This window comes from Neofelis nebulosa, chromosome 16 (assembly GCF_028018385.1).
Source record: "Neofelis nebulosa isolate mNeoNeb1 chromosome 16, mNeoNeb1.pri, whole genome shotgun sequence".
NCBI classification, from domain to species: Eukaryota; Metazoa; Chordata; class Mammalia; order Carnivora; family Felidae; genus Neofelis; species Neofelis nebulosa.
Genome location: NC_080797.1, coordinates 10,305,065 through 10,331,624, shown reverse-complemented (window position 1 = coordinate 10,331,624; position 26,560 = coordinate 10,305,065). Strand labels below are relative to the sequence as shown.

Here is a 26,560-nt window from a genome sequence, read left to right as displayed (position 1 = left end):
CTCTCTGTCCCAAAAATAAATTAAAAAACGTTGAAAAAAAAAATTAAAAAAAAAAAAAAAAGAAAAAGATAAAGCACACACGCGCACGGAAACACATAAAGCACAGAGTTCACTTGACGTTGTATTCACAGACAATAAAACCCAGTGTAACCAAAACACATACCTAGGCATTAAGCTCCTATTTTTTTCATAAAACATCCTTAAGTCTTGAGGACTATTGGCCTGTTTAAAAAAAAAAAAAAGGTTTTATTTCCTAAATAATGGGGGCAAAAATTTCAGATCATGTGATCCATACTCATATTCTTGCCAAAGAACATAGACTCTGAACCTGAAAGTCATGGATTGCTAAAGGAACCACAGATGGGCACTAGGAACCTAAAAACCTTTAAAATTGGGTGCAAATTCTGCATATCCAGGCATAATGTCTCTTTTTCTGAGTTCAGCCCCCTAGAGGAGCCTGAAACTTAGAAAAAGTTAAGAGTCACTATTCTGGAGGTTACATTATCAAACAGGTACAGTTTTGTTGTGTAAAAATCAAGGTATATTTTACCTTAGGACTGTCAGGGGTTCAAGGGAGAGAACAAAGTATACCTACCTCTAACTTTTAGTCCCTCCACAGCAACAGGAAGGACCCTCAGAACAAGAGCTGCTGGCTTAGTGAAGCTGCCCGTATGTGACAAACCAGACCGAGAAAGTTAAGTGTCTAAACTGGCTGTGTCACTATTCAACACCATTTTGGACACATAATTTTACTTTGCTGCAGTTTTCAGATTCAAAAAACCTCTTTGGAACTGGGCAATTATGAACTCAGGAGGGGTCGTCATGATGAGTTCTAGAGGGCCTCTTTTTGACAGGATATGGGGGTGGGGTGGGAAGACAAACCCAAAATAATTTCCATAAAGGCTGAACAACTAACTCTCTCTCACCCAGCAGTGGTAGCAATAGAGAGCTGAAGACAGTTTCCAGTTACCTTCCCAGACCAGGCCCAGCCCTCACCTGGGAGTGCAGGACCCTCAAACCAAGCCAAGCAGGAAGCGCCGACATCACTGTTCACCCCCATTTCCCACCAGGCTGTTAGTCCGGACCCTGGCTAGTTTTCATCAGCTTGTAAACATACAACAGGCTTTATGCTCAGGCCAGGTACAAAGGGAAGGCAGGTAAAAAAAAAAAAAAAAAAAAAAAAAAAAAAAAGGAAAAGCAAAAGACATTGTAGCTCACTGTAGCAGTTTCTGCCTGTAAGAAAATCAAACTAAGTCACAAGGGAACCCAAAACACTGCTTTCAAAGTATTCCCCGTTTTAGAAGTCAGAGGCAACTGCAAAATGAGAAGATCCCCAAATTAAGCACATAAGTAAGAAGTCAGGCTACCTGAAAAGGTGGCTTTCCAACTAGGCATTGATATATCACCGTTCCTATGCTCCACAAGTCTGCCTTAGCATCATAATGTTGAGACATAATAACCTCAGGAGCCTGGGGACAGAAACATTCCACACACATGCATTATGTTATTTATATAATTAATATGCATAAATTAATTAACTGGTAAAGGTCATGCTCCTAACAGAACTACTGAAATAAGATCACATTGTGACATTTCCCTGATCAGACGATCCTGCAGTGAACTTAAACCACATTCATACATTGGGATTTCCTGGTAAATCGCAAAAACAATGTGGCATGAAAAGAAGCAATTTATAGAAACAAACACTTCTATATATTACCATGGACAGCAATACAGTAAGAGCATTAAGTTTGTAATAAAGAAAAACACACACCAACTACAAGACAGAGGCTACTTCTGGGGTAGGAGAGTGGAAAATGGAAAGAGGGAAAGATATAAAGGACTTGGACTGTTTCTGAACTATTTTCCTTCTTTCTAGGAAAAAAAAAAAAAAAAGATCAAGACAAACATGGCCAAATGTTAACTTTGTTAAATGTGGACAATAGGGACACAAGTTTTTTCCTGTCATTTGAAAGCTTTTAAAACAATATACAAACTATCATGAAAACACGGTTAAAGGACTGTCTAAAAAGCAAAGACGTTTTCTCTTTTGCTTTGCACAGCTCTGTTCCCACCTCTCACTTGATGTTGCTTTTTAAAAATACCATCAATCTGGACAAATGTTAAATAGAAATGTCAAATATACCTAAAGCAGTGAAACTTCCTTTTCCACGTGTACCATTTTTATTTGTCATGCCTAGTATGCTTCTCACTGAGTCGACTCCCTTCAAGAACTGGCCCAAGCACTCTCTCCATCCTCAAGGCTATGGTTCAAGCCTGAACGCATTTCATACTCAAGAAGTACAAACTCACTTTTAAGTGACATTAAATGATAAAGTTTATTGGATAAGCAGTAAAATTATGATCAAGAAAGTCAATCTAATTTAAAAAAGATTTTAACTTTGATTACTAGTTCCTTAATCTCAGAGTTGATTTAGATTAGAGGAAATCCTCATTGAACACAAACCCATTTTAAATTTTGAATAAAGATAGGCACACTGATGTACTTTGCAAAATTCTGAAGGCCCAGAATTAAGCTATTTCCAGGCCTGATGCTTCACATTAGTTCAGAAGTTTCATAGCCTTCCCCTATCAGACCTGACAACATCCATATGAAAGGATGAAGGGGAGAACTAAGAATTTTCGGCTTTAAGTGTAACATTAATTGAAATACCGTTTATTTATTTATTTGTTTTTGTTTGTTTATTTATTTATTTTGAGGAGAGGGGAGGGGCGAGAGGAAGAGAGAGAGAATCCCAAGCAGACTCTTCACTGGGGCTCAAACCCATGAACCGTGAGATCATGACCTGAGCCGAAATCAAGAATCAGATGCTTAACTGACTGAGCCACCCAGCGCCCTGAAAAACCTTCTGACACAGGGATCTTGTCAAGAGAAATAACATGCAAAAGATGAGCATGTTCATCCTATAAATGAAGAAATGCCCCCAAAAGGTTGTGTTTTTTTTTCAAGTTTTCCCAAATATTACACATCAAGTGTAACATGACCATGCTTAATCAATTTTTATTTTCAGTGTAATGTAATAGGAAATTCCTACCATAATAACTAATTTCTTTTTTAATTTAAACTAGTGGGTAAAAGTGACTTTTATGGTCCACTCTGTTAATAATTTTTTTTAATGTTTATTTTTGAGAGAGAGAGAGAGAGAGCGAGCGAGCGAGAGAGAGTGTGAGCATGAACAGGGGAGGGGCAGAGAGGGAGACACAGAATCCAAAGCAGGCTCCAGGCTCTGAGCTGTCAGCACAGAGCCCGACGCGGGGCTCAAACTACAAGATAACGACCCAAGCCCAAGTCGGATGCTTAACTGACTGGCCCACCCGGGCACCCCCGGTCCACTGTGCTAAAGCAAAAGATGACTTATAGCATTATCAGTAACATAATCAATGTTAGTATTTATTAGCAATTACAAACGACAAGTCAGACCATACATAAAATCCCATCTTACTTGGAAACTACCATTATACTTAAATCCCAGGGCTAATGGCGCCATGTCAGGACAAAAAAACCCCTCACTCACCATGTACATTGGGGACCCGCACAGGGTTGCGGCCATCATGTTACTATGCAGGTAACGAGCAAACCCAAAATCCGCTGTGTCACAAAATAAAAAGGAGAAAAACAAACGATACTTTTACTCATGCTTGACACAGATCGTATCTTCAAGATACAAGAGGGCACAAGGAATTGTGAGAGATTTGCGGCTTACTGAATAAACCTGTCTGCCAAAGAGAAAAGTTGCTACCTCAATTTCCACAGGCTAAAAAACAGTGTTGGCCACCAGCCGAACAAGTCACTGCCCTGCCAGTCCTGAAACAAGGAGGGAACACCAAGCTTTGCAAGACAAAGTGCTAATTGTAACAGATGATTCATTAAGGCAGCTCTCACTAAATATGACACCAGGTATAGAATTTGAACTGGGTTTTTTTTTTTTTTTTTGCCTTCTCCAGATCCATATGTAACACATGTGAAATCAGAAATTTCTTTAAACACTGGTAAGAAAAAAAAATTATATATATATATATATATATATATATATATATTTGTACTTTTTTGTACAAAAAGAAAAGCTTGAAAAATACCTACTATTACAAAAAAAAAAAGAAAAAAAAATGCCTATTATTACAAACTGCTTGAAATAATTGTGACATACAAGAGCCAAAAAGGAAAGGCTGAGTTAAACGGTCTCTTCGATCCCTTGCGTTAAAATCCCATGAGTTGTAAAGAACCAGTGCCATTCCATTGCTGCCAGGACTGTAACACATCAGCTTCCCTCTGATGAGAAGCAGGATAGGGTTTGCTGCTGGGAATCCATGGGCCCCTGGGTCCTAAGATTCAGCATATGCTACCAGTAATGTAAAGTTTCCCATATCCAAATGCACCTCACTGAACCCAATAAAAATGCCCAAAGTGCATCAACAAAACCCATCATTCTGCAAAGTTGAACTGAAATCATCCAAAACTACGAAGTCTCAAAAACGTCCTTTTGCATAAAACGCTATGTGGCCATTTACCTATTTTGATACGAATACCACTGACGTTGGACTTTCTGCGGTTGGCGTATGACAGCAAGATGTTCTGTGGTTTGAGATCCCTGTGGATTATTCCTTTGCTGTGCAGGATTCGCATGGCAGCTGCAATCTGATGCAGAAACACTCTAATAGTATCTTCGCTGAGAGTTCCCTTAGCTGGTAGAAAAGGAATTGCATAAATATTTAAGCACAAACTCAAATACCATCTGCACCTTCTATCAACAGAATCGAGTTAAGAATGTAGAGGGAATAAGGAACCAGGGTTTTTTTTCTTCCTCTTACTCTAACAATTTAAGTCTATGAAAAGACATCAGACACCTCAAACATTTTACACGATCTGTAGTAAAGAGAACTGATTTACATTTGCGTTTCATTTCACTGGTGTTTTCCCTTTCCCATTTTTACTGTGAAGGTGTCCACATTACTGCACACACAACAGGTACTTCCCCTTAAGAAGACAAAAAGTCAAGTTCCCTTTCTTACTAGCCAAATAGCTGGGATAAAGGTCCATATGTACTCCCAACAATGAACAAGAACACAAATTAAAGACAGGTGAAATCCTTGAATAGAGACCTGGACCTCACCACCACTTGCAGGTGTCAGGCAGGGATCCGTGTTCCCACATCTCCCTCCCCTCATCACCCCTGCCCTGCAACACTCCTGACCTACCACAGTATCTTTCACTACTGTAAAGAGACAGAATGAACACTATTGGAGGGTGGTCATCATTCAGGAAATCCTGAAGTGTGTCTGTGTGTATGCTGGAGCATGGAATGGTTAACAGCTGGGTTTGGAGTCAGGCTGCCTTTGCTCAAATCCCAGCTCCTCCTCCTACTTGCTGTGTGACCCTGGAAGACGAGCCTTCTGTGCCTACTTCCTCATCTATAGAAAGCCAAAATCAGACTAACCACCTGGGGCTGTTGTGACCATCAAACAAGACAGCACCTTTAATAATGAAGACTTTAGAAAAAGCCTGGCACAGAGTAAGTACTCAAACATAGTCAGTACACAAATACAGACTTTTTATTCCTGTGGATCTCTAAAAGTCCCATGTGTGATTCCTGGAATCTACATTAGGATTTAACATCCACGACCCTGTCTACTAAATCCTCTGTGAACATACTTCTGCCTTACAACTCTAGAATATGTTCCACATGACCTTTCCATATGCAATTAAGAAGATAAAAATAACATTACATTTGGAAATGAAATATTATAGTTTTAAAATCATTTCAATGACATGTTATAATGACATTTTATGCCCTTAACACCCTCAAATAAAATATATCCTCTTGGTTTAAAAAATTGTCAAATACTTTTTTCTGTGAGGGCTGTTCTTAACCTATCCCCCATTTTTATTCTTTGATGCTGTCAAAAAAGAAAGAAATCTAAATACACTAAAACATATAAAAAGTGATATCTCCCATATGCCATCCCTTAGAGATAAACACTGCTAAAAATATGGAGGGTATTCTTCCGGATCTCAATGGGTGGGTCAAACCAATGATGGGAGCGTGGAGCTTTATTTTTGTAATGCCTACTTAAGTTACGTTGCAAAAATTAAAATGGGCAGTATTTGTTTTCTGTTTCATTCATTTACGTTTTCATTTTAGGGATTAGAAACATTTTGTTACTTCAAATGATTGCAGATGCTTAGAACTTGTATTTTTGCCCCATGACATACAATTGAATACACTTAAAATTTATTTGCTTCAGAGTCCAAATTCTAACGCTGTTCTTGTGTGTGGGTGGGTGGGGGAAGGGGATTAATGATCTAACATAAGCTGTTTCTGAACACACGCTGTAGTAAATATTCATATTTTTACGAACGTGGAATGCATATTTCTCATCACGATCCTATAAACTGTATTTCCCATGTTAAAAACTTACTATTTTAAAGGCATGGCCAACATCGACACTCTTCCAAAAAAATAAATGCTTGAGCAAGTCAGCCCGGAGGGAGCAGGCTCAGCCACTCCTGCCACACTCAATATTCTGCTGGAATTCACGTTGAAGTACAACTTGATAATTAACTTAAAATTTGTTTTAAACTTGCAATCAGTAGAATCCGTGTTCTAGCTTTTGAAAACGTTAATAGCATTTTCCTTAACAAAGCAAATAGAAGGATTAAATGATCATGATCGTGTTGTGAAGTAATGGCATTAGATCTTCTAGACCAGGACTCTCCGACAGAAACAGTATGTGAGCCACATACATAACTTCTAAATTTTCTAGTAGCCACATTTTAAAAAGTAAAAAGAAACAGGTGAAAATAAACATCCAAAATATGATTTCAACTTATAATCAACATACTTAATGAGATACAGTCATTTTCTTCCTTGACGCGTTCGAAAATCAATATATTCACATTTACAGCACATCTTCAGGCTGGCTCAATAGTCCCACGTGATTGGTGGCTACCATACTGGACAGTTTAACTCTCGAAAATTCCTTGAGGTCCAGATTTCTCTTATATGCCTTTACAAGTGTTTTCAAATGACAAGGGACTTCCGTAAGAACTACAGCAGAGAGGCACCAGAAGGAGGCTAAGTGACTCGACCAAAATCACAGCGATTAAGGGATGGGAGGAGCGGCTTGCCTGTCTGACTCCGACATTCAGGCTCATACACCCCTCACTCTGGGGCCTCCTGTTCTAACACTGCTGCTCTGGAATATCAAATATGGAGTTCAACATAAGGGACAAAACTGCTGTCAAGGCGACCTACCCCAGTAACAGTGCCTGTATCAGCAAGTAGGACTTCTGTCGGTGAGGGAAACTGATACTCCAATGAGGGCACTAAACTGATAGGGTGCCATTCAATCTGACCCCAGGGGAAAGGTGCGTTTATCTGGATCACTGAGAACATCAAGGAACTAGACAGTCATTGACTGAGAAGGATGTAGAAGCAGGGTGTTTTCTAGCTTGAACTTTCCACCAGTGGTGACCCAAAGTGCCTGTCTCATGTGTCCTATTAGTAAGTGACATTTGACATATACATATATAACCAAATGAGAATATTTACATAAAACACCAAATGAGGATTAAGAAAAAAAAGAATCTCGGTTGGGAAAAACACAAACTGCACATGGAATAAACTACCAAATTCCAGATAACCATTGTCTTTAAGGGGGAAAGCCAGGAGAGGACTACAGAAGGGCTCACACTGTATCTTCAACTATAATCTTTTTAATGGGGGGGGGGGCATTTATACCAGTTTCTTCCCTCCCTCCTCCCCCTGACCCTTCCCAGCAATCACCTAGCCCTAAAAGGAACTTCCAAATCCAGTCTCTCTCGGGGCCTTCCCTAAGGCGTGCTGGCTTTAGAAGAGGCACAGCCCTCTCCCTAGGCTGATGGGAAGGGCCCACAGCACTGGAGGGCAGGGTAGGCCCCCCCACCTCCCCGCCCCCGGAGACCACCCCCATCCCCACCCCACCCCCGGGTAGCAACTCTGTGCTAGGGAAGCCAGAGAAGCAGCAGCCTCGGAGCCCTGGAGCCCCGGTGGTCTCCTCTTGGGGCAGGAACACAACACGCGGGACTAACAGGGCGGGGAGGGGGGGGGGCGTGGCGCAGAGACAAGGAGGGTCTCGGCTCCTCTCCCGCCCCCATCTTCCGGGTCAGGTTGAAGCTTTGCTGTCGTTCGCCAGCTGTGCCCGGCGGAAGAGCCCATGTGACATCCGCAGTGTCGCCCGGCCCGGCCCCGGGGTCGTCTCTGTCCCCTGCACGCCAGGTCCAGGCCAGGAAGGAGATGCTCCGGAGCCTCAGGCCCAGGGCCACTTCACCCCACACCAACCAACCGGTCGTGGCCTGTGGCAACACTCCCAGTGTTGTTTCTAGTAATCTCCACGCAGCTTTTGAAAGTGAGCAATGTTTTATACTTTAAAGACTTTTAAATTTGCCATTGCACTCCTTGATTACTAGGTGAAATGGAACATTTTTAGTATGCTCTTGTAAACTGTCTATACCCTTTGCAAGTGTATCTACTGATGTCGGTGACTTCGCCATCAACTGCCCGGATCTATTTAGAGGTTGGGGTATTATCAACCTTTCACTGTTTTTTTTTTTTTGGTTTTTTTTGTTTGTTTTTTTTTTCATATTTCCCTTGCATTTTAAGGAGTGAACAAGTAGATGCGGGCCTCATCTAACACCATTTAGAAATTACTTGTGAGAGACATAATTGATCTGAACACCTTTTATCCTATGTACATACATTCTGGATGCAGAATTTCTAGCACCATCTAGTACTAAAATCTCACCTCTGTGCCACGAAATAATTTCAGTGTTACCTTTAATCCTTTGTAACTTTTTAATTTACAAGAAAGATTCCCATTAACAAACACATTCTTAGATACATGTTTTCATCATTTTTTTTTTTTTTTTTTTTTAAAGAAACAGAAGGAACTAAAGGCCCACTGATGGCAACTCAGCAGAGTCTTTTGAAGAAAGGAACCTACATATTTGTTTTTTTCTCTCTCGGGGAGAGGACTCGTCTCTCAAACACTGTCAGAAAGAGGCACACATAAAGTAAGTACCTAGAAGCAAATAAAGTTTAGGAATAAGACCACAACAAATGACAACCGGTTGGCAAAGTGACCACACTTAAACAAGTACACAAACATTTATTGACTGTTTCTATACAAGTGCAGAGAACAGGGTCAGCATTACTTCAGAAGTAACTCTCAGGATCCAACAGACCACACACAGTACTATCTTCACTGAACACTGACAGACAGACAAAAATTACCTTGCAAATAATCTGCCAGGTCTCCACCATTGCAGTACTGATACATAGAAGAAAAAATAATTAAAATAAGGGAACCGATTCAAGATTAATTCAATCTGCAACCAGTTAATTTCAATTAAAAATACTTTGTGTACAATGTAAATCTAGTCTGAAAAACATAAGCACTATGGAATCAAAAAAATTTTATATTCCTTATAAAGTAGAATATAAATCACTAAATGGAGTTTAACTCAAAATTTCAAGTAAAAATAATCTACTGTCAATTTTAAAGTACATATTAATCAAAAGGAATCTGAAGTAAATTAAACAGCACATATTACTACCTACCTCCATCACCAGAAAGACAGAGTTGGGTAATTCCTAAAAAGTAAATATTAAATATAATTTAGAGTAGGGAAAGAATGAAGCCCAAATTCACAAAATCTAATCTATCAGTAAGTGAAATTTTAAATCCCCAGCACAGTAATTTAAGCATCCCAGCCTCAAAGTCAAGTTTTGATAACACTAACATAGTCATGAAGTTCAATTCTGCTTATGGAAAGAACTAAAGAAAGATTCATCCTTTGGTCAAAGCTATGGTAAATTTGTGAGAAAAAAAAGAAAAGGTAAGATTCTCTGGTCCTCAGGGAAGTGCTTCTACTTTGAAAAGTTTATGATTTAAGCAGTGACTCAAAAATCCTATCTAGCAACACTAACTGCACAATCTGATTTCTGGAATACATGACCCAGGATGGTTAGTCTTTTTACTTCTTTCTTTTTTTTTTTTTTTTTTTTAATGTTTATTTATTTTTGAGACAGAGAGAGACAGAGCATGAATGGGGAGGGTCAGAGAGGGAGGGAGACACAGAATCCGAAGCAGGCTCCAGGCTCCGAGCTGTCAGCACAGAGCCCAACGTGGGGCTGGAACTCACAGACCGTGAGATTATGACCTGAGCCAAAGTCAGACGTTCAACCGACTGAGCCACCCAGGTGCCCCTGGTTAGTCTTTTTCTGGAGGCAATCACATTATCTGGGAATTGGTGGCAAAGAGAAGACAATTATTTCTCCTCACATATCTTAGTAACAGATTGATTTTTAAGGAATTAAGAAATTTTACTAAGTTTCTCAAATTTCACATAGCTCCAGATCTGTTGCTTGGGTAATTCAAACACTGACGTCATGATTCTTCAATAAAAATATTTCAAAGTTAATGAAAAATGTTTATTTATTTTGAGAGAAAGAGAAAGCATGAGTCAGGGAGGGGCAGAGAGAGGGGACAGAGAATCCCAAGCAGGCTCTGTGCTGTCAGCACAGATGTGGGGCTCAAACTCATGAACCGTGAGATCATGACCAGAGCCTAAGCCGGATGCTAAACTGACATCCGGTTAGTGCCCTGTTAATGAAATTTTAAATTGTGCTTCCTATACCCTAACTTGAGACAGTGCTCAAGTGTAATTTAAGATACAACCTTTCCCAACAGCACTTGGCTTCACTAAGCTCCTAAATTCAAGAATGAGGAGTTCTATGTGAAAAAAGAAAAAAAGAAAAAGAATGAGGGGTTCTATCAGAGAACAAAGGGAGATGTAAGGCAGTGTCCCTCAGAGCATTGTTCAAGGACCAGTGCCAAGCAGTGAATTATTTGGTATGAGCCCACAATGAGATAATTATAGAAATTAAAAGAAATTTTAAAAGTCTTAAAGCTATAAAATAATTTTATGTCTGCTAATCCTAATAATAAAAACTTTGGACATCTATTCATAGGTCCTTTTTTATTTCATTTTGACAAATATTCATTTTTATTGGCTTTTATAAATAAAGGATCAGTTCGCACAGATTAGAAATAACAAACTGGTGTCGCAGCACTTCTGGTCTAGAGCACTTGTGTGCAACAAGGAACAGAAGGGGCTGCCACAAAATGGTTCCACCGTGTTCACCAAGGGTCTGGATGCCCCAGGCAAGATCTGAATTAAATTATTTTCTGCAAAAAGCTCAGGGACTTGGGATGATTTACTTCACTTAATTCTCAGGACTAGACAAAAAATTCAAACCCCTTGTGCCCAATTCTTTGAGCAACCCCCTCGCCCCCAAACACACACACACAGAGGCACATGGGAGTTCAGAAAAACAGCAGTGCTTTCTGCTCTCTGCTGGGGAACCAGGAACCACAGTCCTGCCTGAGCAGGGTGGCGGGCGTGGAGAGCCAGGCTGCAAGCCTAGAACAGACACTTGGTTTCCCAGAACAGCAGCACTCCCATGATCAGGAAGGAAGTAGAGACCAGTCAGCCTCCAGCAGGCTAGAAAAGCAAATCTGTAAGAAATACTTATTTCCTTTTATCATAAGTAAAAACAAAAATCTACTCTACGAGTGAAATCATCTCTATGGTGAATCAGCCTTAGGTTTAGCCATCTCACCTGATCAAATCCAGACCAAAATACCCTATCATCCCCCAAAATACTGAGATATAATTAAACCAGTAACTTTCAACACAGTTTTCTTCTTCTTGAGTAGGAGTTACAAAAATATTATCTCAAATCAGTATTGCTTAATCAGATAATGGCACCATATCCTAACTACTGAAGACAAAAGAGAACCAGTAATTCCTTAGGGGAGACTAAACTGCTAACTCAATGTAAAGATATCAGAAGAAATATTTTAACATCCTTGATTTCTCAGGCAAACCTTCTTTTGCCCACCTTTAAAGCAGTGACACTCTCCACTGGTTCTATCATTCTCTCCTGAACACTCCCCTCCTTAAGGGCCTCCAGTACAAAACAGTGCACACCTTTCGAGTGAAGTACTTAGCTCTAAGAGCCAGGGAAGAGTCAGCAAAAGGAAAAGAGAACTGAAAAAACAATCAAGTCTTCAACAGACAAACTGAAACTCTGATGGTACTGGGGCACCAGGGAAGAGCTTGAAGAGATACTTAAAGGGACAGAAAGGCTGAGAAGTGAGGCCAACAGACCTGTGAGCCAGACCACAGAGGGTTTCCCAAAGTTGAATACACATCTGTCCTCCTTTTCTAAAATCAGGAAACTAATCACCCTCAACTCCTCCCCAGAACTTCCATCCACAAAATTAAGTATAATGAATTTCATTTTATCATTCCCCTACTCAAACTCTTTAATAAGATAGAAAATCCCTAAAGGGGAGGCGGGGGGGAGGTATTCTTAAGAAGAACTCTATGCCAGTATACAAAAATGTAGATGAAATAAACAATTTGGGAAGCAATTTGTTCGAGTAAAAACACAATCCTCAGAATTATTTCTCCTTGGGGTTACATGGGACCAGACAGCCTCACTGCATCCTGTAAGTAAGAAGAGTTGGATTATCATCCCTCCTTTACCAAGGGGGTGACGTTAACAAATAAAAAATAAAGTCTTTTGAAGGATGCACAACAGTGGAGGGTTTTTTTTCTGGAAAAAGAAATAAGGGGAGGTATCAGAAGAGGGCATCTCTTCATTACTTAATACACAACTAGACTATTTAAATTGTTTTTCCACCCAGGCCCTATTACTTTTGTAATTTAGAAAACAATAAAGAGAATTTAAAAATCAGACAGCATGACTAGGTGTTTTCTCCAGCAGAATTCAGATGCTCAGGATCAGAAGGGGAGAAACAGAAAGTAACAAAAGAATTAAGTAAATAGCAAGAGAAAGATTCAATAAAAATCCTTGGCTCCTAAAACCCATCCCTCACCACTTCTCTGCTACTTTTCCTGATTTATTCTCCATGCCTCAGGTGACTCCTATGGGTTATCTCATAAAGAAAAGAAAATCCCTGTGATCTGCTAAGGGATCAGATACGGAAGGATCTTCTGTTAGTTCTTGAGGTGACCTTTGGAAAGTCCCCTAAGGATAGGGCCTGGTTTGCCAGAGAAGCCAACGGTTGGATCAGAGAGTTGGAAATTTCAGCCCAACCCCTCCTCACCCCATCCCACCTCCAGGGAAGGGAGAGGAGGGGCGAGAGACGGAGTTAAATCGCCAGCGGCCACTGATTTAATCAAGTGCAGCTATGTAACACAGCCTCCGTAAAACTCCAAAAGGATGGAGCTCAGAGGCACGTGGGGAGTGAAAGCTCTCCCCACATACCTCACCCTATGCTTCTGTCTGGCTGTTTCTGAGTTATGTCCTTTTACATCCTTTTATAATAAACCAATACCCTAGTAAGTCAAATGCTTTTCTGAGTCCTGTGAGCCACTCTAGCAATTAATCAAATCCAAGGAGGAGGTTGCTGGTACTACCTCCATTCAGACCTCAGTGGGTACTTTCTAATTGATAAAGTTCTTCTTCTTAACTCAGGCAAAAGCCCTGGAGGGCAAAGCAAGAGGGACGGGGTCCCAACCCCACCAAGACCCCCTGTGATTGACCCTAAGACAAGGATTGACCTGACCTTTACTGCCCACCTGCAGGTACCCAGTGACCTTTGCCCCATATTTTCCTTAGGTAAACCTAGACGTATTTTCAGCACTTTGGAGACAGTCTTTGAGACCCTGGTCCGCCGTCTTCCCGGTAGTGGCCTCACTGAAAATCAAAATCCCTTTCTTGTTTCACCTACGCTCCTCTCTCTGCCTTCGGACTTTGTCCAAACCTGGTCTGTTTGGGACCCCGGGAGCCAGGTGCTCTTGTACCCTTGGGCCCCGGGTTACAAACTCAGGAAGTGATAACAAAGTACCCACCTAATCTAAACCTGATTTGCCCATAAGTCTCCAAACTGCGTAAGTCCTCACTGTTTGTAACAGTAGGGCGGGGAGACAGTGTTGGGGAGGGGATTGTTCATTTTACTGAGGGTGGCTAAAGAAAGCTTTTGAAAACATAGTGTTTGGGTAAAGACCTAAAGAAGGTTGGGAATATACCTATATATACTACAGACATGTAGAAATATCTGCACATACAGTGTATCTGGGAAGAAAGGTCCTGGGGAGAAGGAAAAAAGGGGCAAGGGCCCCGAGAATGGTCTGCAACAGGAGCCATCAGAAGCGGCAGCAAGCACAGAGAAGCACAAGACCGACGGGGTGAGAGAGAACGCGGTTATGCTGTGCAAATAAGGACTTCGGCTTCCACTCTGATAAAAACAGGGAGCCGCTGCAGAATCCCCGTCTGAGCAGAGGACTAACAAGCCCTGACTTACATCACCAGGATTATTCTGATTGCAACGTCGAGAATATTCTTACAGGGTGACAAAATATTGTCAGATAGCATGCCAAAAAATGTTCTTACGATTCACGTTTCTACCAGTGATCTATGAGCATATTTTACACCTCCTCCCCAATTCCACCAGGAAGAATTAATGCACTTTTTAATTTTGCCAAAGGGATGAGGGAGAAGTGGCACCTCACTGTTACTTTAATTTACGTTTCCCTGACTGCTTGTCCGTGAGTATCATTTCATACATTAGCCATTTTTATTTCTCTTATGAGAACCAACAATTTATATCCTTTGCTTACTGTCTCTTTGGGTTATCTTTTCCTTACCAGTTTGTGAGAGGATTTATATGTTTCAGGTGTTAGCCTATAATCTGTTGTGTTGTAAATACTTTCTCAAACTGGTATCTGTCAATTGCCTTTTCTTGAATTATGTTATGGTCTAATGTACACACATTAATACACAGAGATTTCAGTTACAGTTCAATGTGCTGTGACAAATGGATGGCTACATTCACGTAACTACACTTCCAGCCGAGCTACAGATCATTTCCGTCGCCCCAGAAAGTTCCTTCATCCTCCTTGCGGTCAACCCCCACCTCCCCAGAGGCACCCTCTGCTGTATTATCCCGATTTCTACCACCCTAGTCTCCTCTTGGAACTCACAAAACAGAATCAAACAGTAGCTGTGTGCGGCTGGCTTCTTTTTCGCAACATGGTAGAGGCCACTTTTGGGCAACAGCTTGAGCAATGGAAACTTTAGCAAGGCAGTGACCACGGTGACCACCGAGCTGAACGCAAACAGGCTCATCAAGCGACCCACCTCAAAATGGCCACAGGCCCTAAGTGGCCAATGAGCTACTCACGACTGGGCACGGTTACCAAAAAAGGGAAAACTTCCTCTGTCCCCGTACTCCCTCACTATAACTAACTACAGCCTCCCACCACTGCATCCTCGAAGACAGCGAGAGACAGCGTCTCTCCTTCGCCGTCCTGCCCACTGCTCCCTTGCGCTGTATTCGATAAACTTCTATCACCGTAGTTCTGCCTTGGGTGAATTCTTTCACCGCCTGCACCACCGGCCCCCACCCAATCGGGACTCCCCACAAGCATGTTTAATATATCATATGCTGTGGCATGTATCAAGTTTGTTCCTTTTTATGGCTATCAATTTGTTCATGGTATTATTGGCCATAAAAAGAAGTTTTTAAAGATTTTATGTGCCTACTTCCCTATTTATTTATTTACTGAGAGAGAGAGAGAGAGAGAGAGAGAGAAAGAAAGACAGTGAGTGACACTGTGAGCAGGGGAGGAACAGAGACAGAGGGAGAGAGAATCCCAAGCAGGCTCCGTGCTGCCAGCACAGAAGCGGAGTGTGACTCAAACGCCCAAAACCGTTGAGGTCATGACCTGAGCCGAAACCAGGTCAGAGGGTGAACCGACTGAGTCACCCAGGCGCCCCTATATCCCTATTTCTACAGCTTCAGAGTTTCTTATCTCGATTTAAAAAATCTTTCTAACTCTTGGGTTATATACAGTCATCTATGTATTATGCTAAGGTCCTTATTGGGTATTTTATATATTTAAGCCTTTCATTCATTTGGAAATTGTTATGGAACATGATGAGAACAGGGATCCAACTTTACTCTTCCTCAGATACTCGGTTTTGCCAGCACCATTTATTAAATGAATCCTCTTTTCCCACTCCGCTAAAAATTACCTAGTGGTGGATCTTTATCCAGTCAATTGACCATCATACAGGTAAAGTACACCTAACTGACAATACTTACCTCTTGCCCAGAAGGTTCAAAGATGTGTATCTTTTGAAAAACAGACATATCACTCTCCTGCTCTTAAAACTCTTCAATGGCCCTGCGCTGCCCTCAGAACAGAGGTGGCCCCTGCCAACCTCGCCAGCATCGCCTGCCGCCACCCTCCCCTCACTCCCGCACTCCCCTCGCCCAGCCTTCCCCTGGCTCCTCAAGCTCTCACCCTCCTGCCTGCTCTCCACAGAAGGCTTCATCTGCTTGGGACACTTCCCTGCTCTTCTCCCACCTGCCCCAGCCTGGCTGGCTCCCACTCTTCTGTCAAGTCAGCTTAAACATCATCTCCTCACCAAGTCTTCCCCAGCCCATAAAGTGGGTAGCCCCCATGTGGTGTCCTCTCAAAGGTCTTCAACGGTTCTCTCTCACTGCACTGGGCACGCTTAGAGTAAGTGACTATTAGCTTCACGTCCTCTTCCCCACTATACTGTGAGCTCTACAAGGACGAGGGCCATTGCTGTTTTGTTCACCACTAACTCCCGCATACCTCATCAACTGACTCAAGAAATACCAATTACAAAGAAATCAGTAAGAAAGATGAACACAACAGAAGCATCACAGAACAGCAACAGGAAAGCCACAGAAGAAATATAAAAAGGCAAATAAAACATTAAGATGGTTGGGGCGCCTGGGTGGCTCAGTTGGTTGAGCGTCCGACTTCGGCTCAGGTCATGATCTCACGGTCCGTGAGTTCGAGCCCCGCGTCGGGCTCTGTGCTGACCGCTCAGAGCCTGGAGCCTGTTTCAGATTCTGTGTCTCCCTCTCTCTCTGCTCCTCCCCTGTTCATGCTCTGTCTCTCTCTGTCTCAAAAATAAATAAACGTTAAAAAAAAAAATTAAAAAAAAAAAAAAAAAAAGATGGTCAATGCACTGGGGCGCCTGGGTGGCTCAGTCAGTGAAGCGTTCTACTTCGGCTCAGGTCATGATCTCACGGTTCATGAGGTCAAGCCTGGCATAGGGCTCCGTGCTGACAGCTCAGAGCCTGGAGCCTGCTTTGGATTCTGGGTCTCCCTCGTTCTCTGCCCCTCCCCCGCTCATGCTCCATCTCTCTCTCTCAAAAATAAATAAACATTAAAAAAAATTTTAAAGAAAAAAAAAGATGGTCAATGCACTAATGATTTAAGAAATAAAAAGTAAAACTTAAGCTACTGTCTTCCCATGAGATTGTCAAAAAAGGAAAAAAACAGGCCATTGGTATAACCTTTTGGAAGGCAATGCAGTAATATCTTTGGCCAAACAATTCCATGACAAGGAATTTATTCTACAAGAACACTCATACAAATGAGCAAAGATATGTACACAACTTTCTCTCCAGCACTGTTTCTAACAGGAAAAAATACCAAACAACCCAAATGGCCACAACTGGGTTTTAAGTAAATTATCATTTAGCCCTATAATACTGTAGTGACATGAAACTGTATCCAAAATACATTAAGTCCAATAAAACAAGCTGCATTCATGTACAAATACTCTTCTATTAGTAAATCTCTCACAATTAAAAGGTTAAAAATCTAATTATAAATGGTTAAAGAGGAATAAATGTATTCTGAAAACTCTAAAGAAATGTAACAGTGGTGTCTCTGAGAATTGCCACTTCTTTTAGAAAATACTCATGTTCATAATGATTATTTTAACTAGGGGGATATATTAATTTTATAATGGGAAAATATGTTGCTTTTTAAATGTCATCTAAACTGAAACCAGATTTGTTAGAAACAATGTCAAAGTTCTCAATTTATAAAAATGTATCCATAAATTTTACATCTCCAAACCTGATGGCCAGGAAAAATAATGTTCAAGTTGGTAAAATTACTGTTCTACTGTCTCCATAAACATACAGTAAACAACTAAATTTATAAGGGGGCAAACCTAAAATAGTAGATCAAGACTCTGTTCACTCATTAGCCAAATGCTCAAGAATATATTTACTTGACTGAGAGGTCTTAACTTTATGTATTTCCGGTAATATACAGTGGATAAAATATAAACATTTTTAATGCAGTCACCTTCATATTCCTGATTGTTTGATAATTCAGGTTTTTGAGTACATGTTCCCCTTAAGTATCCCATTCTACAACCAAAGCTAGTACTTAAAAATATTTTTCTAATGGAATGAAGTTTAAGTACACTCTCTCTTCTGAAAAGAAATTCTACTCTGCAATTGACAGGGTCTTCTGTGCTTCTCAAAAAATGGGATATTAAGAGTTAATATTATTTAACAATTTTTGTACCAGGCACTGACTTGTACCACTTGGTGCCCTCTGTCTCCAAAGACCAAGACAGGCTACACAAACAGCTCCGAGGAGAATCGACATTTCAACTAGGGATTGTGAGAGAAGTTGAGTTTTGACTGAAGTTTTTTCTCCTTTCTATGCTGCTCTATCTCGGCTGAAGGAATGAGTTACACCTATTTCAATAGGTAATAAAATACACCCCACAGTCACTCACAACAGTCTGTATGTGAAATTTAAATTGCAGTTTTTTTGGAGAGTAATCACACTCTAACACCAAGAACTTTAAAATTACCCTGGTAATTCCAACTCTAGAAACTGAACATAAATAATCTAAGATGTGTCCAGAACTTCACTATTATCCCCATAGCACTTTCCTGTAATGGAAAAAAAATGACACATCTTGTAACATGGGTTTAAATACTTCGTAGTATTTCATGGCTGCATGAAAAATGACTATACACAAAAAAAGAAGTACGTTGAAGAACGGTCCATTTCGCTCCACCCCACTAAAATTAAGCACACTGAAAGCAAGGACTTTGTTTTACTCACTGCTTTGTTCCTACACTTAGAATGATGCCTGGTGCATAGCAGCCACTCAAAACCTTATAAAACTAATGAATTTGAGTAATGCGAGTGTATACAGAAAAAATTTTAGCTAGAAACACATACAGCAGAATCACATAACATGTCCATCTACTTTACTGGAATTCAACTGTCCAGACTAAGAAAAACAAAAGAAGGAAATAACGTAAATCATGCACCCTAGTCTGCTTTGAAGTGAGACTCCAGGGGGAAGCTGAGTCGGCTGGCTGCCCTCCCTGCCCCCTCGGTAGGTCTCAAATCCCTGGGGCTGTCACACAAGCCGACTGCCATGCTAGAGAAGAGTGGTTTTAGTATTTAAAACCCAATACGCCCCTAAATATAAGCCAACTGCTTACCCTGGTGCCCCACCCCCCCAAAGTAGTAATTTTCTACAAATTGGGGCTTTTCATCAAAAGGATTTCCAGGGTAATTTTGTCTGTATAGAAATGTCGCCTTAGATGATAACTTGAGAACCCAGCCTTCCCACCTCCAAATAAAGTGTAACTCTACTGTGATAATCAGATATATCAGGGTGATAAGTATGCAGTTTCCTTGCTTTTACTTATTTTCTAATACCTCTCCAATTAGCAAATGTTGCTTTGGCAGTAAGAAAAAAGCTCTAATTTTTTAATAACCCACAACAGTCCTTTCCACATTTATCACAGAGATGCTAGATCTGGGATCAATATTCCTCTACCTGACCTAAAACACTACTCCTATAGTACAAGCATACTCACGCGGCACATTATTTTAACCTATCGCTCTATGCTACTTTAAACAATTTATGAACAAACATATAACTCAAACTATATACCTTTCTAAGAATAAGGCACTCTTCTATTTCTATTATGATTCACTTACATTTGTATGAAACAGAAAAGTTCTTTATTGACATGCAAATTTTAAAATAATAATAAGGTACCTGAACATCATAGAGGGCTACAATATTTTCGTGCTGAAGTTCCTGTTAAGGAAATTGAGAATTTAAAATATTCGTTCTAACACATTTCAATATGCAAATAGATATTAAGTATACACACACATACACATACATACATACAATTTCTATATACTATACTTCTGATGACTGGATTAGAACAATTCAATTTACGAAAAGATAAGACGAAATGTGCCTGATCAAACTTTACTTGGGCCCTAAATGTTTCTTCACCACGATCATTTTAACACGGGGAGTACTCTTGTCTACAAAATAAATATCACAGGTAGTATGACTGCAGACTTTCTGGGGGTCTTTTAAATTCAGTATACAACTCTAACAGCACTAAAGGCATAAGTTCCAAAATGCTTTTAAAGAGCAGATAATTTGTCTGAAAGAAAACGAAGCATAATTCTTAGCTCAAAGAGCTAAGGGGGTAGTAGTTTTGATGAAAGCTAGTGTTAGGTGAGGGGTCTATGTTCTTATCAGCTTGGGGAACACTGAGTTACATACATCTAAACTAGTTTCTTCATTGAGCAATTTTTCAGACTTTCTCTACTGAGCAAAGCGCTTTGTGAGTGACTCTCCAAGAAGTATGTAGTGGACAGGATTTTCCACACTCATTTGGCTAGGAGACCATTTTTTTCCTCAAAGCATCTCATTGCGATAACACTGCTTGTGAGTGATCTAAAAAGGCCACTTGCAAGGTAGGTAATTCTTTTCAATTTACAAGGAAAAAAGATTCCAACTGTCCCCAGTCCCCTTCTCCCCCAAATACTTAAATGTAGCACGAAAGGGATCAACAGAAGAGCTAAATGATGGATAAGAAGGGCCTGCCTCTTCTCAAACAGTAACACAGTAACTAAGGAAAAGAAATTAGGAGAAGCTAAAATCAGCCTTCCCAGAACCCCTTCTAAGCACTGGCCAAGAACACAAACATCTATTCTTAAAAACAGTTTCCAAGTACTCAAACGTTTCAAAAAATGACAGCAACAGGTGAAAATTCTCAAATTTGGCTCCAACCACCAAAATGACAAAGGATAGTCATCACGCACTAATTTAAAATAGGTTTTAACCTACTATGAAATATCACATAAAGAAGCATACCTTCAAGATTTTAATTTCCTTCCCAAGCAGGATTTGTGATTTTGACAAGTTCTTTTTATTAATACTTTTAATAGCCACCTCCCAGTCAGTTTTCTGAAAAGGAAAAATAGTGTTACTCCTGGAAATTATTTCACAGAAGTATAATCTATAAGCACAAAGATGTTTTTAGCCCACTCATATACAGACAACGTTAAGGGTAAATGGGAAGGACCCTGAACCTCCAGCAACAGGAAGATGATTTCATAAATTACAAACTAGTACCTTATAAGACAGCCACTAAAAATAATAGACAGGAGGACCACAAGTGAAACAAAGAACACAGTTTACAACCACTTTAAAGTTATGGAGAAATGCGGACAATAAACTGGAAGGTGGCATTTGATAGCTTGGCAGGATTCAGCTTCCTGCTTAAATTATTTTTTGAGTTTTAAGCTTTTCTCTTAAGAAAGGAACGCAGTTTGTATTACTCTATCTGATAAGTAACAAAATCAGCCCACTTAAACATGCCTCTTGCCAACAGTCAGAACTACCAAGCCCCTTTGATTATTTCCACTCTCTAGGTGCTCTTCCAAATTCTTTAGAATCTAAAACCTCGTGTGACCCTATTTACGAAACAGCAAAAGCTTTAAAAAAAAAATTTTTTTTTTTTTTTGGAACCTGCTTTCATGTTTACTTGGATTGAAACAAGAAGCGTCCGCCCATCTTTTCCAGCCGCCCATCTAACCCCAAGAAGGGAAGGTGGTACGGGGCTCGGATGGGGTGTAGACGAACCAATGCTGGGAAATGCGATACCCCCGGGTTTGAGAAAGTCTCGAGCTAACGGGAAACAAGCCCGTTTTCCGCTGGGTCTGCAATTATCGACCTCAAAGGCGACAAGCCTTGGCAGCCCAAGGCGCGGAAAAACCTAAGGTGCGTGCTTCCACGCCCGAGCCCCGCGCTGGGGAGGGGACCGAGCACTCCTTTAGGACTCAGATTCGGGTCACGTTCAGGTGGAAAGGCGTGTGTCCCGCCGGGCCCCGGCGGTGAGCCCCTAAGAGCATTCTGGTTACCAGGCTCTCTGCAAGCAGGGGAAATCAGAGGCCGAGCGGCCCGTCGGTAGGTGGAGCGCTGCCTAGCGGCTCCGGCCTCAAAACAATCCCCGCCCGACCAAAACAAACCCAGCGACACTGACAGCGCGCACAATGGCAGGCCTCGGGGCGACGAGCCAAACCGGGGGGTGGGGGTGGGGGGGCCGCGCCCGCGGCGTCGCCAAGTTTCGGGACCACCCGGCCTGGCCGCAGCCAGGCAGAGGTGCCGCGGCCCACACACCCCGGCCTCGCCCCGGCGGACGGGGCTCACCTGGCGGTGCCGCCCCCGGAAGACCACCGCGAAGGCCCCGTGTCCCACGAGGTCCCTCTTGCTGTACTCGAAGTCGCCCACTACCTCCATGGCCGCGCCCCCGGGGGCATACAGCGGGCGGGCGGGCAGCGCAGCGCGGCGGGCCGGGATCAGCACCGCGGGCCCGCCGGCCCTGAGCGCGCCCGCGGGCCGCCGGACCGGGGCAGCCGCGGCCCCCGGCCCGGGCGGACGCTCATGCCGAGAGGCTGGAGCGGAAACGGGGTGGAGGCCTCCGCGCGGGGCCGGGGTCAGCGAGGCCTGGCCCGGCCCCGGCCGCTCCTCATGGCCCGGCCCGCCGCCGGCCGAAGGTTCCCTTGGCGAAGCGGCCTCGGCGCTTGCCGGGCCAGCGGCGCCGCAGCCGTCACTGTGCGCCCCCGGAGCCGCGCACGCGCCCGGGAGAGGTGCGGGACCCGGTCCTCCCCATCCCCAGCTCGTCCGGCCGCGTCGGCCCCCTCTGCTCGGGGGGCTGCTGCGGTGGCAGCCGCCGCCCTAGGACCGGCACAACCACCGTCCCTGCGCGCCTCCCTGCCTCGCTGCGGCGCCTAACGCACACGCGCGCGCGCCGGCCGCTCCCGAGCCGACTGCCGGCCCTCCGCGACGTCAGCACGTCTTGTAGGACGCAGCGCCCGCCGAAGCCCGCTCCCTCCGCCAGGAAAATGAGTGCGCGCGCGCCCGGGGGAGTGGCGCCGCCGCGAGGGCGCGTCCCCAGTCGCTCGCCCAGGCGGGAAAGGAGGGTGCGAGCCGCTGGGACCGCAGCCTTTGCAGCCTTCGCGCTGGGCCTGGGAGCAGATTCCAGCCTGCCACGCCCCAGCCTGGAGCCCGCTGGGAGGCGGGCGTCGGGGAAGCGGGTCTTGAACTCTGACTGCAGGAGGGACGGGGCGTCCCTGGTGCAGTGTAGACCCCAGCGAACCGGTCGGGGCAAAGGAGCATCTCCTAGAGCTCGGCCTTCCCCGCCCCCTCTAAAACCCGAGGAGGTCGTACCGCCAAGCTGCAGGTCTCCCCCAACCCTTCTGCCTTTACTCCTCAGGGTCCCTGAAGAGATGGTGTCAGGCAGGGGTTCTGCACCTTTTGGGGTCCCTTGACTTCGGTGAGAAGCTGATGACGGCTCAGGACCCTCTTCCCGGAGAAATGTTTATGCACGTAGACTCAGTATTGAACACAGTTTCAAGGGCTGTAATGAGAAGCCCTGCTCCCCAGCCACCACTGTATCCTGCCCGTTTGACCTCAGGCTTACCTTTGAATGGCTTTAAGGGAGTTTTCTTTTCCTCCTGATTATTGAAGGTCAAGTGTCAAGAACTGATTTGTCCACTTTTCCTCAAGGAAATGCCATACGAGACCATTTTATAAACAGTAAGCTTGAACATGTCGTAGAGAGGCGCCTGGGTGGCTCAGTCGGTTGGGCGTCTGACTCAGGTCATGAGCTGACTCATGGGTTCCAGCCCCCTGTCGGGCTCTGTGCACTGGCTGCGTGGAGCCTGCTTGGGATTCTCGCTCTCTTTCTGCCCTTCCCCCGCTCATTCTCTCTCTCTCTCTCTCTCTCTCTCTCTCTCTCTCTCTCTCTCTCAAAATAAATAAATTAAAAAACATTTTTTTTTAAAGAAAATGTCATAGAAAACTCAGACCCCACACCATACCCTTTGGTTTGGGTATTTGCTCTCAGGTCATCCCTTACCACCAGAATTACATTTCCCACCCCGGGCCCATCCCAGAAAACTGACCTGAAGGCTGCCCAGAAACCCTAAGAACCTCCAGGTGGAATTCTGAGAGGAATCCCCTCCCTTCCTCAAACCTTGAACATGTAGGGTCTTGGATCTCTGCTCTCACTACTGTGCACACCTACATCATTCTATCCCTACTTCAAAATCTGGCCCAGGTGAATGTTAGACACTGTGGAAGTCTGGAGCCTTCAAAAACTAAAAGCAAATGAAGTAAGTTTGCACAGAGACACAAAAATTCATCTGGAGATGACTCTTTACCTGTTTGAAAGCTTCTCTGTTTGTAAATCTTTAAATATGGATATTTAAATAGGATATGGGATTTAACGTGCCAAGTCCCTAAAAAAAAAAAAAAAAAAAAATAGCTCTTCAGGAGGCACCTGGGTAGCTCAGTCTGTTGAGGGTCTGACTCTTGATTTCAGCTCAGGTCATGATCTCACAGTTGGTGGGTTTGAGCCCTGCATCCGGCTCTGCACTGACAGCGCAGAGCCTGCTTGGGATTCTCTCTCCCCCTCCCTCTCTCTCTCTCTGCCCCTTCCCTGCCCGTGCTCTCTGTCTCTCTCAAACTAAATAAAGTTAAAAAAAAAAAAATAGCTCTTCGGGAATATGTATCTTAGGAGCTGAAAAAAATTTTTTAATGTTTGTTTATTTTGAGAGAGAGCATGAGTGGGGGAGGGGCAGAGAGAGAGGGAAAGAGAATCCTCAGGAGGCTCCATGATGCTTGACCCAGGGCTCCATCTCTCGAACTACAAGGTCATGACCCGAGCTGAAATCAAGAGTCCCATACTCAACGACTGAGCCACCCAGGTACCCCATTGGTTCTATTGTTTCTACTTTGCTGCTGCTGCTGCTTTGAAATTCTTGTGTATAGTTCATGTGCAGAGCTTTGATATCTACATATGCGTGAATTTATAATAAATTATGGAAATAATCCCATAAAATGAAGAGATGGCAAGATTTGGATATATTTCTTAAAGCTTTTAGAAATAGCATAACCACAATTCTTCTGAATCATAAACACAAATCTTCTGAAATTATACCAAAAATAGACTTCAGCCCAGGAATTTTATGATATTCTGATAATATCACAACATCAAGGAGCATCTTTCCATGTCATGCAAGAATCAGTATAAAATTTGCATTTCTCTTAAAAAAATTTTTTTTAATGTTTGTTTATTCATGACAGAGAGAAAGAGAGACAGAGAATGAGCGGGCGGGGTGGGGGGTGTGTGCAGAGTGAGAGAGGAACACAGAATCAGAAGCAGGCTCCAGGCTCTGAGCTGTCAGCACAGAGCCCGATGCAGGGCTGGAACTCACAAACCGAGAGATCATGACCTGAGCCGAAGTCGGATGCTTAACTGACGGAGCCACCCAGGTACCCCATAAAATTTGCCTTTCTAAAATGAAAAACAGGGGTGCCTAGGTGACTCATTCGGTTCAGCATCCAACTCTTGATTTCGGCTCAGGTCATGATCCCAGGGTTGTGGGATCGAGCCCTGCGTCCAGCTCCAGGCTGAGTGTGGAGCCTGCTTTGGATTCTCTCTCTCTCTCTCTCTCTCTCTCTCTCTCTCTCTCTCTCTCTCTCAAAAGTAGATGGGGCGCCTGGGTGGCGCAGTCGGTTAAGCGGCCGACTTCAGCCAGGTCACGATCTCGCGTCTGTGAGTTCGAGCCCCGCGTCGGGCTCTGTGCTGACAGCTCGGAGCCTGGAGCCTGTTTCCAATTCTGTGTCTCCCTCTCTCTCTGCCCCTCCCCTGTTCATGCTCTGTGTCTCTCTGTCCCAAAAATAAATAAAAAACATTGAAAAAAAAAATTTAAAAAAAAAAAAAAGTAGATAGATGATAGATAGATAGACAGACAGATAGAATGGAAAACAGTTTCATTATTTCAACCAAGATATCAAGTAGCTTATTTTTGCTGTTGCCATAACTGTTATACCCAGACAGTCCTCACAACTTGAGTCATTGGAAGTTAAAACAGCTAACCACATATTTCATAGGAATGGCCATAATATCCTGTTAATGCCAACGGGCAAAATAAAGAATATTTGCAAATGTCACTGAGATAAAATGCAAGGAACATCATGAGTCAGTTTTCCAAATAAAGCATCTGAAATAGTAAAACTCCTAAAAGAAATACGTTATTGATGTGATGATAAAGAAAATGAAAAATGTTTAATTTCAAAAGAATTTTAATCAAACACTTACACAGCATTTAGACCTGTGAGGTCTAAAACAGAATGCAACATCTTCAGCCATGAAGCATTTACTAGAACTTCAAAAAAGAACAGAAACGTATCATTGTGATCTAGATCTTTGCTCCCTCTTATGGACCACGTACCTACTGACCTGAGAAAACAGTGTGCCAGGTGGGTTCTCC

General features: G+C 42.9%; 1 protein-coding gene across 4 annotated transcripts in view; it reads right to left on the bottom strand.

Moving 5' to 3' along the window:
* ULK2 (unc-51 like autophagy activating kinase 2) overlaps positions 1–23,062 on the bottom strand; it is an 84,955-nt gene extending 61,893 nt beyond the window's left edge. For 3 of the 4 annotated variants that reach the window (XM_058704943.1, XM_058704941.1, XM_058704942.1), the window contains exons 1-9: positions 22,431–23,062; positions 21,093–21,185; positions 19,971–20,012; positions 9,618–9,650; positions 9,291–9,327; positions 4,531–4,704; positions 3,537–3,610; positions 1,368–1,469; positions 164–222 (exon numbers count right to left, since the gene is read on the bottom strand). In XM_058704943.1, coding sequence (XP_058560926.1) covers positions 164–222; positions 1,368–1,469; positions 3,537–3,610; positions 4,531–4,704; positions 9,291–9,327; positions 9,618–9,650; positions 19,971–20,012; positions 21,093–21,185; positions 22,431–22,520 — 704 coding nt within the window. In that variant the 5' untranslated portion in view covers positions 22,521–23,062. The remainder of the gene's footprint in view (positions 1–163; positions 223–1,367; positions 1,470–3,536; positions 3,611–4,530; positions 4,705–9,290; positions 9,328–9,617; positions 9,651–19,970; positions 20,013–21,092; positions 21,186–22,430) is intronic. The other variant, XM_058704940.1, reaches the window with a different exon arrangement.
* Between the last annotated feature and the right edge of the window lie 3,498 nt (positions 23,063–26,560).